An 18474-nucleotide genomic window follows, 5' to 3' on the forward strand; every position below is an offset into this window, starting at 1 on the left:
ACTCAAACCGTAAATCTACTTTTTTCCATATTTTTTATCTCAGAAATACAATGTTGTAAAGCAACCTGTCTGGATCTGGTTCTTCTGGTTTCATCGTTACTGAAGTGGGTCATGCTATGAACTACGAACACATTTCAGAATAGCTACAGAAAGGCATTTAAGTGGAGGTCAGGCAGGCTGTCGCCCAGGTCGCACTGCAGGGCCTGGGCGAGACTCACCAGGGCGCTGTTCAAAGCCCCCTCGTCCACCAGCAAACTCTCCTGGACGGCATCCACGCCCATGTAGTAATACACCTGCGTTCAGGCACACATAGATCAAAGATGTGCAGATCTGTCACGCTCTGGTGCCTCCTCCTTCCACCAATCATGTGAATTTGAATGTGATTGATGCCTCGCGCAATCCTTATCTGTATGTCTTTGACAGGTGTCGTCTATTCTTTGGGGGAAAATACCATGTGAATGTGCTGGTGTTCAGTATTTTCTTCATTGACTCGAATCACGTGTGTACCATGTAATGTTCTTGCAGTGCCCCTCTGCACCTTCCTTAGGTTTCCTACCTTTTTGTGCAAACTTACTTGGCAAATAAAGCTGATTCAGATTTCGATTTACTGATCTGGTGATTACTAGTTCTATGTATACCACAGACCCCACTATTAGTCCTGGGACTGCCAACTCCATCTTTACTGCTGGTCTGTGGCCAGGTCCTCGGGTGATTAATATTGGGTAGTCAGTGCCTGGAGTGCTGGGGCATTTGGGTTAACTGTGTTGTCTGACACAAAATAGTATGTATTCAGTTGATTGGTTTTCAATTCTCAATCATTTTGACAATTTGGGGAACCGCCTAGGTGAGTCAGAATGGTATGTGGAGAAGAGGAGGCTGATGCACAACACACAATAATCTAAGTGAGGTGTGGCAGTTATTGGTATGTGTCTTTGCCCTTAGGGCATCTACTTGGTCAGATACTTATGTCAATGTGCTCTAAAGGATCATGTCGAACATTCTTTTGACAATATTGCACTTGGATACGGAGTTGTCTTATTGTTATTGTAGCGTTGTCCAATCATCAGAGTTATGTAATTGAGATACTTTGTTTGTTGCCTTGTGTATGGTTAGGATACAGAACGTGCCCTGGCACGAACCACTGAGTGATGTATACATCTAGTCCTTTAATATCAGTCCAACTATAGGCACTATTTGTATGTCGCTTTGGAAAAATGCACCTCCGAAATGGATCCAATGTAACTGGACCAGTAGTGATGGCTATCGTAGTCTCGGTCCAGAAATTGGGGCTGTGGTAGTCACCGGACCAGTAGTGAGGGATGTGATATGACGTCAATCATTACTCTTCACTATTCATATACACAAAACAGGATTAAAAGTAACATTAAAAAAACTTCAGGATCCAGCATATTCATTAGGGTTAGTCTTCCCTACACATGGAATAGGGCTAACTCTTCAGTGTGGGAACATAGTTAGCATTATTAGCTTCAAGGGATACCACATCACAGACCTGTGACTGCCATTAGAGTACACTATAGGTTACAATAGGAACTCATATATGTGAATGAATAATATGAGAATACATGAACAGATAATAAGGCAATAGCTGATCTACTTATTATGATGAACATAAGCATAAAGAAAATCCCTTATTTCTTTCACAGAATGGGCAAAGGTGCTCCAGGGATGAGTGGGTTTCTGTCCCAGTATAAATGGGCTGTCTTGTGCAACCTGTTCTGTGTTGTCACCTGATCTAAGCCAGGTCCAAATGCATCAATCAGATGTGACCAACCCTGAAAGTGTTTACTTAACCCTTTTGCAGCCTTTGGGTCATTTTGACCCATTGTCGTGTTTCGACAACTTTACCTAATACAAAGATAAAGTAAAAAAATTAAGTAAAGCATTTTATTTTAACCTTTGCGCTGTTTCAGACCCCCCACAGCGCAAAGGTTAAAAGAAAATGCTTTACTTTATATTTTCATTAGGTAAAGTTGTCGCAACACAACGGTGGGTCACAATGAGAACTGCTTTTCTATTTTTGTGGGTGGTGCATCCATAGACATATATACAGGAGTCAGGTGGCTCAGTGGTGAGGGAATCGGGCTAGTAATCCGAAGGTTGCCAGTTCGATTCCCGGTCATGCCAACTGACGTTGTGTCCTTGGGCAAGGCACTTCACCCTACTTGCCTCGGGGGAATGTCCCTGTACTTACTGTAAGTCGCTCTGGATAAGAGCGTCTGCTAAATGACTAAATGTAAATATACATGGGTGCATCCATTTTGAATGATGGGAATGTGGTTGGACCATTATTTCATGACGTCACAGTCTGTTTTTTTGTTCCACCTTTCTGTATTCTGAATGCTTAAATAAGGATCTGCTCCCAGCTCAAAATACAGATGCTCACCTGCCGATCTAAGATGAAGCTGATTCTGACACTCTCCATTAACTGGGCTCTTCTCCTCACAGGTAATACAACATACTCTGACTGAGCTGAACTGGTACTAAGTAGTTTCTCAAGAATGAATGACATGAATTATGGTGAGATTTAAGTACAAGGATGTGTAAAGTAAGGTCCTTACTGTATATATTCTATAGAGTATTTATAATACAATTCTTGGACAACCGTAGTAAATGTCTATTTGTCTTATTCTGTTTTTCCAGTGGAATCGTTGCTGTGTTTTGAATGTGAACCACCATGCACAAATGAAGTTTTAACCATCTGCCAATATCACTCAGACTCAGTATGTCTGACACATACCCTGTTCGGTATACTTATTTATTTGAAATAAGGGTTTTTCTTGTGGTTTTCTTCCATCCAAACTATCATTAATTTCATTTAGCATTTCCTTTGGTATCAAAAAGGATAACAATAATGTTAAATGCTCTGATTTGATGTGTATGTTGAAATGTTCTTTTTTTATCCAGTTGGTAGAACAATTACAAAGGGAAAGTACTGCTCACAATCGGTGGAGTGCAGAACACGTCTGAACGTTCAGCTGGATTATTCACTGAACTTCGGTGTCGATCCGATGTCTGAATCTGTGCTCTGCTGTGACTCAGATCGCTGCAACAAACAGACTCTACCTGGTAAGACCAACAAAGGTGTCGTTTTAGCTAAACAATTTCAGCTAAAGATATTTAAGGTATGAGATATACCTTAAATATGTCATGTGTGAAAGTATTCATATGTTCTCAGAGATGGGTTTTTTTTTCAAACGCATCTTAGGTAGGTTATTAAGTGTTATGAGCACTACGTAAAATGACAATGGAGCCTTCCTGCACTTTATTTTTAGAATGAGAGGGGTTTGCCATTGAACAATAAATACTGTAGGAGAATGGGAGGTTGACAAAGACAATTAGGAATCTTAAGTACAAGTACTTGTAACTTGGATATTTTTCTAAATTAGACATAGTAAAAACGATCCATTCTAACTGCAACTTTCATAGATGGAGGAGACAATAATGAATATAACTGAAACAGAACGGTACAGTATATCTGATGGGATCTGTGTTTCTTTGCAGTCCCCAGTCAAGATCCAAACGGCCTACAGTGTGATTCCTGCAGTAGCTACTCAGACACTGTGTGTAACACCCCGGCAAACTGTGTCGGACTGGAGGATACATGTGCTGTGATCAATGGTGAGTGTCTCAATGATGAAATTATCATGTGTTGAGTACTTACAGTAGAACCCTGTGTGCCCTGAAGAGAAGGTCAGTATATTCGTTCTTTCTTCTTTTACAGCAAGCACGGTTTTCTTCAAGGGCTGTATATCCTCAAATCTGTGCAGTGCGTCTCTGATGGCCACTTTTGTGCCTTCTGCAACTTAAGATGGAATTTCCTGCAGTCGTGTGAAGAATATCGCAGCCAGCACTACCAGTGTGCTGAATATCATATTCCCCACTGCTGGGACAGGTGGAAAGTAACAAAATACATTTACTCACGTTACTGAGTAGGCTAGTTTAGTTGTGTATTTTGTATTTTTCAAGTAGTTTTTTTTTAATCAGTCATTTAAAATGTACTTGATTACGTTTTGAGTGAGGTATTGTATTTCTCTACATTAGAAATCCCATCCGTTGAGTAAAAATATGTTGTTCTGGATTACCGTTTACTGCAAAGTGATCAAGGATGAACGCAACAAACTTTCAACAAAAAATAAACTGCTGCTCAAATTTAACAATAAATTTGTAGACTAGTCCTCTTAAAGGAGAAATCTGCCGAGTTTTCACATAGATTTCCGTTTCTCGAGGTCACTGATATGTTAGTTATATTTTGGTCATTTATGGATTCATTTATGGAGTCAAATACTTTATTTGGCCTTGATTTGCCTTGTGCTGCCTTCGGGTCACTATGACCCGAAATTTCACAACGACCTATCGTTGTGCTGCGACAACTTTAACCAATTCCAAAAACAAACAAAAAGCATTTTCTTTTAACCTTTGCGTTGTGGGGGGTGTGAGACAGCCTGACGGTTAAAAGAAAATGCTTCACTTAAATTTGTATGAGGTAAAGTTGTCGCAACACGTGGGGGGATCACAATGACTGACTGGTCAAAATGACCCGAAGATAACACAAGGGTTAACTGTTGTTTATGTTTGTGAAGAAAAGAAGGATGGCCCTCAAAACGAAAAATGTATGGTACTTTCACTTTCAATTGATTGTTTGAAAACGTTTTATGGGATGTTATGTACTAAAATTGCACATTATACATTTATAAAGGTCTTACATGTCATATGTGACATGTTTTATGTTGTTATTGCATTTGTATAGATTTGTATAGATTTTTATAGATTTTTCTTTAATTAAAAACAACATAGTTTGGGATTTATGACCCCTTGTCCTATTTTCTCTACATGGGAGAGATCCCCCACCCCGTTTTACAGTTTATTTTTTAATGCAATTAAGTAGCCTAACTTTTACCTAAAGTACATTTTAAATTAACTAATTATTATTACTTTTAGTTTTATTTTTTGAGTAATTTTTCAGATAGGTAATTTCCCTTGTACTTGAGTAATATTTCAAACAAGTACAAGTATTGGTACTTTTACTTGAGTACAATATTTGAGTACTTTTTCCACTTCTGACTGCTGGTCCTGTGACCAACCACCCAACAAACCACCCACCTCTTTACTAAAGGGGTGACTACCCAAGCCCAAACTACTGATTCAATACAAAATACGACCCCTTCTACTGGTCCACTGAGTGTGGTCCTAATGCCAATCTGCCACGCCAGTTCACGATTACTTACAGTTTTTTAGGACCTAGGGGATCCTGCTGTTACATAGCAGGATCCCCTGTCCTGCTAGTACATCAACCGCAAAACATGGGGAACAGATATTAGTAATCAAATCTATTATTTACATAAAGAAGGCCATTCTGGCACCTGATATTGTCGAGTCATGATGTCTACTTCCTGGACGCACATGTAACGAATGATTCACTTTAACACTACTACAAGAGAATAATAATATACTGAATGGGACAATTTATCAGAAGATTAAAGTCTTTTGAAAGATGGTCGTTTGCACAACAGAATGAAACACACTGACACATTTCAACATGAAGTGATTCTTGTACTTTACTGTATTGTGTTTTTTGTCTTTGTGTGGTGTCAGGTATGCTGTTTATAGTACTCATGATGGACTGAATGTGTTTTAATACCTAAAATACCTACATTTCCCCTAGTGGGATAAATCAAATTATTATTTAGGATATTTTGTTTCTCTATTACCTCTGTTTTATTTATTTTTCTTAAGTAAAAAAAAGAAACAAAAATACAACAATGTCAATTGATTCAATGACAAGAAACACAAAAACAATAAAATAGTAATTCTCCAAATTAATGGAGATGTGAATTAATTTTCATCCCTGATTACCTTATGTTTTTGCTATTAATTCTTATAAGTTTTTTTTTTCTGCTTTTCAAATATATATGGGTTGTTTATGACTATCTTATATTAATTTGATTATGGGACTCTTATTCTGGAAACTGACTTTACTTTTGGATATTTCGACTATAATTTTAAACTACGAGGAGATTTGTGGATCTGATCATTTGACAGAGTACAGGTATAAAAGCAACAACAATAACAATACACAAATCAGTAAGAAAACTAATTTAGAAACCCTTACTCTAACCTTATCAATGATTCATAGCATAAAAAACTGTGGGACAGCGTGAACTCACGCGTACTTTCAATGAACGATTTGTGGTCTAAGTTTGTGGTCTAAGCACCAACACAATGTTATGGGTGAGCGAGTTGACTGTAGCAAGATGGCCGCCATGTGCGGATGTTCGACTCTGTTGTCCGGCAACGCGGACGAGACATTTAGCCTTAATATATGTCTGTCCACATCACTGAGGAAGTCACATGGTCTGTCCACATCACTGAGGAAGTCACATGGTCTGTCCACATCACTGAGGAAGTCACATGGTCTGTCCACATCACTGAGGAAGTCACATGGTCTGTCCACATTACTGAGGAAGTCACATGGTCTGTCCACATTACTGAGGAAGTCACATGGTCTGTCCACATCACTGAAGAAGTCACATGGTCTGTCCACACTGAAGCTGTTGTGAAGAAGGGACACTAGCGCCTCTTTTTCTTGAGACGGCAGAAGAAATTCGGAATGAACCACCACATCCTCACGCTGTTCTAGACCAGCACTGTGGAGAGCCTCCTGACTGGCTGCATCGCTGCCTGGTACGGCAACAGCACTGCCCTCAACTGCATATATTGTGTTGTGTATTTTATTGTACCTGTGTATAAATATATTGTAATTTGTTAGGTGTATATTGTACATTGTGTTGTGTAACAGATGTGTAAATTGCGTTATGTGTAAATAAGAAGTTATCATGTTGTTATAATTGTTATATATTGCTTATTTGCCTGAAACTGCACACAAGACTTTCACCCTCTGTTGCAGTCTGTTTGGTTGAGTGACAATAAAAGGGTGTGATTTGATTCTGATTTGATTAAAAGCGCCCCCCTGTGGAAATAACACCCAAGAGTAACTGCTTCTTTTCAATTATCTGTTTAATTTATCAGTGATAAACCGGCATTTTGCAAACCATTGTGATCCACAGTCGTTTTGTTTGCAGTTATATGGTTTTATTTGAGTTTTTAATCATACAGGTAAAAAGAAAACGATTATAAACTCTTCACATGTTTTTCTCCAGTTTTGTGTTACTTCCTTTATAAATGCACCAATGGATTCTTCTGTTGACTCGTTTATATATAAAGTTATTGATATCCTTGTCCTTTTGATTAAATTATGCATTTCTTTCGTTGTTGTTGTTGTTTGTTTGTTGAACTGTACCGTTATTTTTCACCATCAGTGATTGACAATATAACCGCACGGATCTGTTAACATTGAGTTATTGGAATGATTACGTCATAATGGATATGTCAAAGTTAATATTATAAATGAAAAGACAACATTGAGTCACCAGAAGTTATTTGACCTCGATCATGTTACGACCAATGTCGCGTTCCGTTGAATAATTTACTGCAAGAGAAGAAGAAAAACACAACGAATTCTATTTCAATAGGCGAATTCTCAGGTAAGACTTACGGTATGTGTTATTTAATTTCATGTGTTTTAATACTTAAACAGGTTTAGTCTTCTTTTCTATGTCAATCAATGAATGTTGATTTGGATTCATATAGTATGTGGTTCAAAAGCAATCTCGGACAGGCCTGTACGTGCCGCTATCTGGAAGTTAGTGTCACCTTTTGAACGTGGCAAGCAAAGCCAGTGATCAGCTCTGAACTGAATCTTTGTTAGATAAACTGTTGCGCTATGCTGTTATTAGGCTACCCTAAATTACTGCCGTCTATTAATATTTCCAATTATGCCGTATCAATTTAAGTCAATTTGGTGGTAGAGGCAGTTTAAATGTTTGATAGACTGATGGTGGTTTCCCATGATTACAATTTTCAAACATGTAGGCAGCTTATATGAATGAATGTACAGTATAAGCTATGATTTATATAAATGACCCATACTGTGCATCATAATATTTCTTTAGTTGGTATTATCATTGATTTCCACATCTACATTTATGTAATTAACAGTACCCTAATCAATATTCAGTTTCTGTGTACAGTTGTTATGGTTTTGACAAGAACTATGATGCATCAATAACTGTGATGTCACAATGTCTTAACATTCCTTAATGTCATTCCATTCTGAAGTACTAAAGTAAAAGCTTGTTTTTGTCCTCTTCACAACAGCACCAAAATTGCAGTAAACCGTATCTGCAATAATTATCTGTAAACCGTAATGGACGTTATTTAGATTTTTTTTTTCATTTTATAGACATTTTGATTGCCAAGTCATTCTTTAGGTAAATGACTGTTTCACCAAAATGGACAGAGAAAATGAATATGATGAGTTTGAGGTAAGATTACACAGTATGAATTCATTAAAATCTGCTATTGCTGAATACATAATATGTTAAAGATTAAGTAACCCATGCTTATTCAAAATGTTGCAGTTCAACCTTATGAGACCATTTCTAGAATCGCAATATGACAAGGAAATTGGCCTACCTTCTTACAATACCTCAACATTTATGAGGAATTGGATTATGTCAAGAAGACCCATCCATGTGGAGTGAGTGAAGCATTCATGTAAATAATTAGTCTTAATAGTGTCATATAAATAGAAACATATGTGATTGCTCATCTTTATGTTCATTTTAAGGAGTGGGGACAAGATACAAGAGACTGATCTAAATCTAGTCGAACTGGTAAGGTTTCTGAAAGCTGCAAATCCAATTCATTGCAAAGTTAGCATTGTAGTTTTGTCTGTAAAGAAAAAAGGCTCAGAAGTCATTATTTGAGTGACATTTTGGAGATGATCATTCAGCGTTAAGAGTTTCAATTGTTGGATTCAGGAGGAGAACACCAAAATGTGTGAGGTAGTTTGTGAGCTGGAGAACATTCTCAGTGAAATGCAAACATACGAACGTCGTCTGTCGGAGCTGTTTGACAGAAAGGTATGAACGACAACACAGCATTCTGGCGTTTCTGTCCTTGGCCTCTCTCGTGACACTGGGCAGATTTAGTTTGGTGACTAAAATATCTAAATTGGATCTCCCTGTCTCTTTCTCTCTCCGTGAAGATCACGTCGGAGGGTCTGGACACATTCCTCCAAAAGATCCGGTCTGCGGCAGCCCAGGATGTGAGGAAATGCCTCTCTCCGGCCTTGATAGGCCTTCCTATTATGGCAACAGGGAGCATGAACAGCTCTTCCACATCATCGTCTGGACAAACTGAACCAGAGTTTTTAGCCCTGACCGTGCCTGACTTCACCATGGGAGCTGAGGTCCTGGTCCCAGGCACGATGACCTGTTCCCTGAAGCACCTGCTAGAGAAACCCAGAGAGACGGTCCAGCAGTCTCTGGCTAAGCTAAGTATACAATTCAGTAACCTGGGCCTTGTCTCTGTTGTGGGACAGAAGGCTGTGGCAGCCACATGTGAAATCTATAATCTGATCATGAGAGTGGTTTCAGTCTTCCTGTCCCATTGTGGCAACTGCTCCAGGCACATCTTGACCTCAGTTACAGGCGTGATTGCACGGGACAGCATGGCCGCTGTGCTTCGGTGCTTCAAAGAAACAGCCAAGACCTTCAACCTACTAGGCTTCAATAGCACCTTCTTCCAGTTGAAGCCTGTGGTCCTGGCGGTGGTGACCTATCTGGGAAAGATATACCAAAGCAAAATGGCTGCTGCCTACAAGTACCAGCTACCCCTGGCTGATGATTATTCCTCGGAGCTTGAGGAGTTTCGTGGGAATATCGAGGCACCCATCATTGTTGAGGAAGTCCCCAGTGAGCTCCTGGAGAAGGTGGTGGACTCAGAGCAGAAGAGATTCCTGGTCCTGGATGACATCTTTCACTCTCACAGGCCTATCCTTGCCAAACAGCTGGTAAGAACCTAGACATATCTAAAGTTCTTTTACCGGCCTTGTCATGTTCGATGTTCATATTAAAACATATTTTATGTTTACGTTGTGTTTTTAAGTATGAAGAGCTTGCTGCAGCTGGATACATCATCTCTCATGTTCCTGATGAACTCCTGGAGAAGACAGAGAAGAAGTCTGAGGAGAAGGGATCCCTGGCTGCTGTCTCTGAAAGTATTTTCGTGGCCTTACTGCCTCCTGAAGCCATTCAGCTTGTGGCAACTGGACACATCACTGATGTCCGTGTGGAAAATGCTCTGGTGAAGGCTGAAGCCAAGGAGCTGGTTATGGACGGCCTGAAAACTACAGCTTGCAAAGTTGTGGAGGACCTCATAGCAGCAGCCAATGAAATGGTTGGCATGGATACTCCCCTGGATACTGAGGTGAGAAATAATTACTTCAACATGGCACAGTCAACCTTCCTATTTTATGTTGGGTTTGTAGTGTTTTTTGTTGAACAGATATCACTGGTTTCCTACAACTTTTTACAGATCTCTCAGACCAAAAAGGTTGCCCTCATCACTGGCAAGGCTGAGGAGAAGGGATCCATGGCTGCTGTCTCTGAAAGTCTTTCCCTGGCCATACTGCCTCCTGAAGCCATACAGCTTGTGGCAACTGGACACATGGCGGATGTCCGTGCTGAAAAAGCTCTGGTGAAGGCCGAAGCCAAGGATTTGGTTATGGACAGCCTGAACACTGCAGCTTGCAAAGTTGTGGAGGACCTCATAGCAGCAGCCAATGAAATGGTTGGCATGGATACTCCCCTGGATACTGAGGTGAGAAATAATTACTTCAACATGGCACAGTCAACCTTCCTATTTTATGTTGGGTTTGTAGTGTTTTTTGTTGAACAGATATCACTGGTTTCCTACAACTTTTTACAGATCTCTCAGACCAAGAAGGTTGCCCTCATCACTGGCAAGGCTAAGTCTAAGGTTACTACTGAGGATGTTCCTGATGAACTCCTGGAGAAGACAGAGAAGAAGTCTGAGGAGAAGGCATCCCTGGCTGCTGTCTCTGAAAGTCTTTCCCTGGCCTTACTGCCTCCTGAAGCCATACAGCTTGTGGCAACTGGACACATCACTGATGTCCGTGCTGAAAAAGCTCTGGTGAAGGCCGAAGCCAAGGAGCTGGTGATGGCTGGCCTGAAGACTGCAGCTTCCAAAGTTGTGGAGGACCTCATAGCAGCAGCCAATGAAATGGTTGGCATGGATACTCCCCTGGATACTGAGGTGAGAAATAATTACTTCAACATGGCACAGTCAACCTTCCTATTTTATGTTGGGTTTGTAGTGTTTTTTGTTGAACAGATATCACTGGTTTCCTACAACTTTTTACAGATCTCTCAGACCAAAAAGGTTGCCCTCATCACTGGCAAGGCTGAGGAGAAGGGATCCATGGCTGCTGTCTCTGAAAGTCTTTCCCTGGCCATACTGCCTCCTGAAGCCATACAGCTTGTGGCAACTGGACACATGGCGGATGTCCGTGCTGAAAAAGCTCTGGTGAAGGCCGAAGCCAAGGATTTGGTTATGGACAGCCTGAACACTGCAGCTTGCAAAGTTGTGGACGACCTCATAGCAGCAGCCAATGAAATGGTTGGCATGGATACTCCCCTGGATACTGAGGTGAGAAATAATTACTTCAACATGGCACAGTCAACCTTCCTATTTTATGTTGGGTTTGTAGTGTTTTTTGTTGAACAGATATCACTGGTTTCCTACAACTTTTTACAGATCTCTCAGACCAAGAAGGTTGCCCTCATCACTGGCAAGGCTAAGTCTAAGGTTACTACTGAGGATGTTCCTGATGAACTCCTGGAGAAGACAGAGAAGAAGTCTGAGGAGAAGGCATCCCTGGCTGCTGTCTCTGAAAGTCTTTCCCTGGCCTTACTGCCTCCTGAAGCCATACAGCTTGTGGCAACTGGACACATCACTGATGTCCGTGCTGAAAAAGCTCTGGTGAAGGCCGAAGCCAAGGAGCTGGTGATGGCTGGCCTGAAGACTGCAGCTTCCAAAGTTGTGGAGGACCTCATAGCAGCAGCCAATGAAATGGTTGGCATGGATACTCCCCTGGATACTGAGGTGAGAAATAATTACCTCAACATGGCACAGTCAACCTTCCCATTTTATGTTGGGTTTGTAATGTTTTTGTTGAACAGATATATTTCACTGGTTTCCTACAACTTTTTACAGATCTCTCAGACCAAGAAGGTTGCCTTGATCACTGGCAAGGCTAAGTCTCAGGTTACTACTGAAGATGTTCCTGATGAACTCTCCAAAAGTCTTTCCCTGGCCTTACTGCCTCCTGAAGCCATACAGCTTGTGGCAACTGGACACATTGCTGATGTCCGTGCTGAAAAAGCCTTCATGAAGGCTGAAGCCAAGGAGCTGGTGATGGACAGCCTGAAGACTGCAGCTTCCAAAGTTGTGGAGGAGCTCATAGCAGCTGCAGTAGAGATGGTTCACATGACCACTCCCCTGGATACCCAGGTCTGGCATCATTCATCAAAGCTTTCTTTGCTGTTCAGACAACAGTATATGTAACTTATCTAAGTCTTTACATTGATTTGCTGTTTACAGACCTCTCAGACCTGGAAGGTGGCCCTCATCAATGGGAAGTCTGAAATTGCTGCTGAGGATGTTCTTAATGAACTCCTGGACAAGGTTGTGAAAGAGTCTGAGAAGAGGAGATCCCTGGCCCTGATCTCTGTCTCTGACTGCCCTCTCTTGGCCACACAGCTTCCTCAGGTATGAGACGATATGTGTGACTACGTTTTCTATGATTTGTGCACCTTGCCCTTCTTTATCAACTACCATCTTCACCTTTGGATGTTTTCAGACACATGTTAATTTCTGTGTCTCTGTATTCAGCTCACCGATCTTGTTCCTGAGAAGTGCAGTGGAGAGGCTGCCAAGTGTGCTGGTGAGTAATTCAAAGCTCCACGATCATTTGGCCTCCATTACCTCAGTTTGAAATGTGTGAAATTAATTCAGTGATGTATGCTGTTTTTATTCAGCAGATGAAGACAGACAGGTGAAGAAGAAGAAGAAGAAGAAGGGAATCCGTGCATTCTTCAGAGGGATTTGGAAGAGGATGATATGTTCCTCTGGATTCCCCAAGGAGGACTGAGGCCCTGTCACCTAGGAGTGTCTGTGCCCCTACAAGCAGCACACAAAGTATATTTTGAATCCAAAATAAAACTTATTGGCATTTCCAAGAAGTTGTGATCCATGCAGATATGTGTAAACAGGTCATAAAGTACTGGAGCTAAATGTGTAGTGGGCTCCAGGATTGTAAATGAATCTCACATCATGAACATACTCTACAGTTTATTTAAACTTTTATTTTATCGTCAACAAATGACATTTCCATATCTGGTATAAATCAACTCTGTCTGTGTACAGTATAAATGAAAACCTCTTATTTGTTTTTATATACATCAATTGGGCTGAAATTGAACATTAATCTACTTTCTTGTTCTCTTTATTCAGTGAAATACATTGGTGTATAGCTGCCTGTCTAGATGTAGTTATTCTGGGTTCTTAGTTACTGCAGTGGGTCATGCTAAGAAAATATATATCTCTATCTGAATAGCTACAAAGAAGCATAAACAACTTCTTCTCTTTTATAGAAAATGATATAACTTATAGGGAACATTTTAATGGCCAACATATTCATTGTAATTCATCGGAGGAGAAACTGATTATCTTCCATTCTTGGTGAAAGATCAAATCCCTCTTCAAATAGACATAGACCTTGCCAGTACTTTCTTACTGGCAGTGCGGTTGGGCTGCACAGTATTAAGCAGCCTCTTCACGAGGTCAAGCCTTCCTCTCCTGATGAGAGCCCTGGAGAGTTCTGTGACCTCAGCCGTGTGCGTCCGACAGAGATACCTCAGCTCGGCCTCCACCGCGTCCTCCGCGTACCTCTCCTCGGCCCGCCGCACCCACACCTCCAGCTGGCTGATGGCAGGGCCGGGGTCGGGGCCACTCTGGGCAAACAGGGCCAGGAGGGCCTCCAGGAGACAGCGCAGAGCAGACGTGTCCCCACTGCCCGGCCGCTCCAGCTCGAGGGCCCTCTTGAAGCAGTCGGCTGCGTTCTGCTCCTCGCCCTTCAGGAGGAGGCAGCGCCCCCTGAGGAGGTGGAGGTCGGGCAGGCTGTCGCCCAGGTCGCACTGCAGGGCCTGGGAGAGACTCACCAGGGCGCTGTTCAAAGCCCCCTCGTCCACCAGCAAACTCTCCTGGACGGCATCCACGCCCATGTAGTAATACACCTGCGTTGAGGCACACATAGACCAAGGCTTGTTTATTCAGGTATTGTGTGTGCACACTCAAACAAGAAAACACCCACATGCAACCATTCCACGCGGTCCACTCGCACGCAGACATTTTGTACGGTGTAAAACACAGGTGTGAAGAAATGACAGCATATAGCGACTGTGTGCGATCAAGTAAATGGTGTTCACATTTCACAATAGTTACTTCACAGCCAAAAATCACTCACGCCTAATTTCCATAAACAACATGTTGATGTGAAGGAAGAGGTCACACCCAGTAGTTATGCAATTCAATGGCTACTATTTGCTCTACTTTTATGCAATCTATAACCAACCATCCCATCTTCATGATTGAACCTTACCGACAGTATAATACCTCCACTAGCCATCATGACTCAGCCCTCTACTCCTCTCACCTGTCCCATCTCCAGGTGTGTGCGTAGGCAGGGCCTTACGACCAGCACCTTCTCCAGGTCTGCCTTAGCCGCAGTCAGATTGTGTCTGTCAGGTATCCCAGCCTGGTCCTGCTTGGCTCTCTCCAGATCCCTCACGTAAGCCGTCACGTTGATCTGGGGGCGATCAGCAGATCCGTTACTCTCCAGTTCCACATACTCTATATTTGAATACCACACTATTACGGGGGCTGGAAAATATTTGGGTAGTTAACGTTGGCGTGGGTTCACCTTTGCACGTGTGCAGTAGGCCTGCCAGTTGAGTTCGGCGTCAGGCAACACGTTTAGCGCCATGTTGCAGATCCCTGTGGCCATTTCGTGTTTACCCAGTAGGACAAACACCTTGGCCAAGCGGTTCAAGATGAATGCATCATCCTTGGCTAGTTTTATAGCCTGGGAGAAAAATCAACGACATCTACAGTTATAGATGAACACCCGACATGGCGCCAAGTTTATAGCCCTTGCGTGCGTCCAGGAAGTAGACATCATGACTCAGACAATATCAAGCGCCAGAATGGCCTTCTTTATGCAAATCATAGATTTTATTACTAATATCTGTTTCCCATGCTTTGCGGTGCACGTACCGTTCCATAGCAGGACAGGGGGTCTGAGCCAGAGAAGCCACAGTCATGCACAGACATGGGGACAGTGGTGAACACCTCCTTCCTCTCCAGCAGGATGCCAACGTAACACCAGCCAAGAGCTGTGGGGGAGAGGGGGGACATGAGGGGTGGACAGCAGGGGGTGGGGATGTAGGAAGCACTCTTACTGATTGACCAATCCATGTTCAGGACATCAACAGGAGATACACTTTCATTATTTGTCCAGGCATACCTTTATGTTGTGTGTTTTCGGAGTTCAAGGTCTCTGCAAGCAGCTTCAAGCCCTTGTTGTAGTAAGACAGTCTGGCATACTCGAAATCCTCTTTGTCCTTTACTATATCATCAAGTCTACAGGCAGAGATGTATGGTGTTACTCTTACAACGCTACAGCTAGCTGGCAGAATCTTTTTGTCAAACGTCTGAGACTGTATCAATACAGCATTTACACAAATTTGAATATTACCTTATATAAATTGTCGCCATCTTGAAATACCAGCCTCTTTTTTCTTCTGTCGGTATCTGTCGAAAACATTGTTTAACCATCCTCCCTTGAATGACATACAGCAGGAAATAAACTTGCCAATGAAATAACTTCTTCTGTGATGTCATATCTCACCAGCTGCCCTCCGTAGTGTAGGGCTCGGTTGTACAGTGTCAGCGCAGCAGTCAGTCTCTCTCTTAGGTCCTCTTCTTTGTCCAACTCCACATCATAGGGGTGAGCATAAGCCTGCTCTGCCAGGCACCGGGCCGCCAGAAGCCTGGACTCTGCTTGGCCGGCCTCCCCAGCCTCCAAGCCCATCAGCTGGGACACCTTCTCCACACACTCCCCGGCATCCAGCTCCCTCTTCAGGCGGTCGTAGACGTATCCCAGGTTGGCCCAGGCGTTGAGGTTTCCAGGGTCCTCCTGGCAGATGCTCCTAAAGGCCTCCTCAGCCTGCTCCAGATGGTCCAGGTGGAAGGCCAGGAGACCCAGGAGGTTGCGGACGGCGTACTGCAAAGATCCGGCTTCGGCCTCCAGTTCGGCCCACAGGCTGTCCTGCCTCAGGTGGGTGTCCCTGTGTCTCAGCTCCCCCGGGCCCTGAGGTTCACAGTTGAGGTTGAGGTCCAGGTGGAAGTGACCCGGGATGTAGTCCATGCCGTCGATGAGCGCCTCAATGTCCTCCTCTGTGTTGGCCTCCTCCATAGCCTCTCCCACTTAGAAGCCCATGTAGTCCACTGACTGCTCTATAAAAGCTGACAGTCGACTGGCTGCTGTCTTCCAGGTGCCAGCAGGTTTTACAGGTTAGACTAGGGAAGGACTGGGGAGGGACTGGGTGGGGAAAGGAATAAGGAAAGACATGCACAGATCTGTACTTGCTCTGGTGCCACCTCTTCATTTCTCAATCACTTGAATAGGCTATTTCAATGTGTTTAATCCCTTGTGAAATCCTTACTGATTGTTTGGGGGGAAATACCATGTGATTGTGCTGGTGTTCAGTATGTCCTTTATTGACTCGAATCACGTATCATGTAACATGCTTTTGTGTTTTGACCAATCACAGTGTTCGCGTCACAACTGTAAGCTCATTCATCCTCTGACTCATTCAGAAGCTTTTTAAAATGGACATAAAACAGCAAAAGATCTGTTCTGAGTGGCAAGTTGGGAACAACAGAATGTGACCCATCTGGCTTTGGAGGGATCACTGAACGGATGTGATGAGCAGCAGCAAGTCATGTGTGTTTTGATCAGGTATGTAGATAAACAGATGTTGCTCTTGTTGGTTTGTAGTAACTGTATTAACATTTTTGTACTCGCTGTGAAATATATTATTGTTGCTTGTTTTTTTCCCCCACAGGTACACTCTTGCACTTCTTGAGGTTCTTGCTGTTGAATTGTAACTTGTCAAATTACATGCTCTTATTGTTCTTCCCTTTGGGACTTATTTGGTTTCAAAATGTATGCTTCATGTTTGGCTACCCGCAATGTTTGGGGCTATCTCGTTGTTATGATCAGTGACCTATGCACTTTTGTAAAACTCTCTCTTGGAAGTCGCTTTGGATAAAAGCGTCTGCTAAATGCATAAAAGTAAATGTAAGCTGAAATCACAAGTTAATAAATGAAGAGATTTTCAATTTTTACAATCTGTCCAGTCCAAATTATTTTCATAACGTTGTATCATAATGCATGAATGGTCTAGAAGATGAACCCATAAACCACCATGTTGTTGTTACTCACCATGTTTCTAATGCTCTTACTTCGTATGTGGATACCACAAATGCCATGCAACTAACCTGATATTATTTTGAGCTTTTGGATTTTGAATTGTCTAGACTTGAAACCGCATTCTAAAACAACATTTCTCCTTATAGGGGCCAAGCCTTACTGACTAGTAAACACATTCTTCCTTATTTAACCTCATTAATGTAAGGCCGGCCCCTCTTCCCGAACCTTCCCAAAAGGCTGGGAAACACACCCCTGTCACCGGACTCCATGAACGCACCCTTCGCAGCAGATCCCGGTCCCCAGAGTATACTGATTGCATATTTTCACTCAACTGTTCTCCCTCTACCACTTACTGCCACTTCATAAACTGTTCATTCACACCTTGTCCTTTGTGAGGTAATGTGTGTCACTCTACCAAGCCTGCTAGTGTTTTCTTGAAGTGACGAAGTGAATCTCTGTTTTTGTTCCTTTTCACTCTCTGTATGTGGACCTGTGTGTGTTTTTGGTTGTAATAAATACCCCAGCACTTGGATCCAGCTGTTCCCTTCTCTGTGGGTATTCATTACAATTATGAAATCAAGAGTTTTGATTTGGCTTCCCTTGTATAGCTATCATGTATGTATAAAGACATTGTCTCTCCAGCCTCGTATTCATGGGTTAATATTTTCTGAATTATTCCATAATCCTCACTGCTGATAATTCATTAGGTTTATATTCAGAATTCCCCCAACTAACATTATTTTGCTTACCTCTGGAAAATGCGTTTTTTTTTGTGAGCTTTTTTCCCCTTTTTTCTCTCTCTCTCTCTCTCTCTCTCTCTCTCTCTCTCTCTCTCTCTCTCTCTCTCTCTCTCTCTCTCTCTCTCTCTTTCTCACCCGTTCTATTTTCCTCCTAAATGATTTTAACAGGAGCTAAGTCACTGTTGTGTTGTCTGCAGCTGCTTGGTGATGTCATCACTCTGGGACAAGGGCCAG

At 42.4% G+C, this 18474-nt stretch overlaps 2 protein-coding genes and 1 long non-coding RNA gene across 3 annotated transcripts; 2 read left to right on the forward strand and 1 right to left on the reverse strand.

Annotated features, from left to right (window-relative positions):
- The first annotated feature begins 2414 nt into the window (after positions 1-2414).
- LOC134013041 (uncharacterized) lies at positions 2415-4218 on the forward strand. The gene is made up of 5 exons (XR_009928670.1): positions 2415-2466; positions 2662-2766; positions 2926-3087; positions 3523-3639; positions 3743-4218. It is a non-coding gene; the product is annotated as an uncharacterized LOC134013041 (long non-coding RNA).
- Positions 4219-6558: 2340 nt separating this feature from the next.
- Positions 6559-13294, forward strand: LOC134012690 (uncharacterized). The gene is made up of 14 exons (XM_062452231.1): positions 6559-7562; positions 8582-8617; positions 8708-8753; positions 8901-9002; positions 9128-9934; positions 10030-10350; positions 10459-10743; positions 10852-11199; positions 11308-11592; positions 11701-12048; positions 12160-12456; positions 12547-12714; positions 12838-12889; positions 12984-13294. The coding sequence occupies exons 2-14, from the start codon at positions 8592-8594 to the stop codon at positions 13094-13096; spliced, it is 3198 nt and encodes a 1065-aa protein (XP_062308215.1). The 5' UTR covers positions 6559-7562; positions 8582-8591; the 3' UTR covers positions 13097-13294.
- Positions 13284-16641, reverse strand: ttc22 (tetratricopeptide repeat domain 22). Its single transcript, XM_062452756.1, has 7 exons — positions 15914-16641; positions 15761-15816; positions 15530-15645; positions 15280-15398; positions 14927-15088; positions 14660-14812; positions 13284-14240 (listed from the first exon to the last, which is right to left on the reverse strand). The coding sequence occupies exons 1-7, from the start codon at positions 16478-16480 to the stop codon at positions 13707-13709; spliced, it is 1707 nt and encodes a 568-aa protein (XP_062308740.1). The 5' UTR covers positions 16481-16641; the 3' UTR covers positions 13284-13706.
- Between the last annotated feature and the right edge of the window lie 1833 nt (positions 16642-18474).

Source organism: Osmerus eperlanus, chromosome 26, assembly GCF_963692335.1.
Source record: "Osmerus eperlanus chromosome 26, fOsmEpe2.1, whole genome shotgun sequence".
Taxonomy (NCBI): Eukaryota; Metazoa; Chordata; class Actinopteri; order Osmeriformes; family Osmeridae; genus Osmerus; species Osmerus eperlanus.

What these genes read in the sequence shown, in the direction of transcription:
- LOC134012690 (XM_062452231.1), top strand. Translation starts at nt 8,592, where the DNA reads ATGTCAAGAAGACCCATCCATGTGGA. An exon ending in ATCTAAATCTAGTCGAACTG is followed by an intron (nt 8,754 to 8,900) that starts GTAAGGTTTCTG and finishes TGTTGGATTCAG; the next exon opens with GAGGAGAACACCAAAATGTG. An exon ending in CGGAGCTGTTTGACAGAAAG is followed by an intron (nt 9,003 to 9,127) that starts GTATGAACGACA and finishes CTCTCCGTGAAG; the next exon opens with ATCACGTCGGAGGGTCTGGA.
- ttc22 (XM_062452756.1), bottom strand. Translation starts at nt 16,480, where the DNA reads ATGGAGGAGGCCAACACAGAGGAGGACATTGAGGCGCTCATCGACGGC. An exon ending in ATGGCGACAATTTATATAAG is followed by an intron (nt 15,646 to 15,760) that starts GTAATATTCAAA and finishes CTCTGCCTGTAG; the next exon opens with ACTTGATGATATAGTAAAGG. An exon ending in CCCTGTCCTGCTATGGAACG is followed by an intron (nt 15,089 to 15,279) that starts GTACGTGCACCG and finishes TTTTTCTCCCAG; the next exon opens with GCTATAAAACTAGCCAAGGA.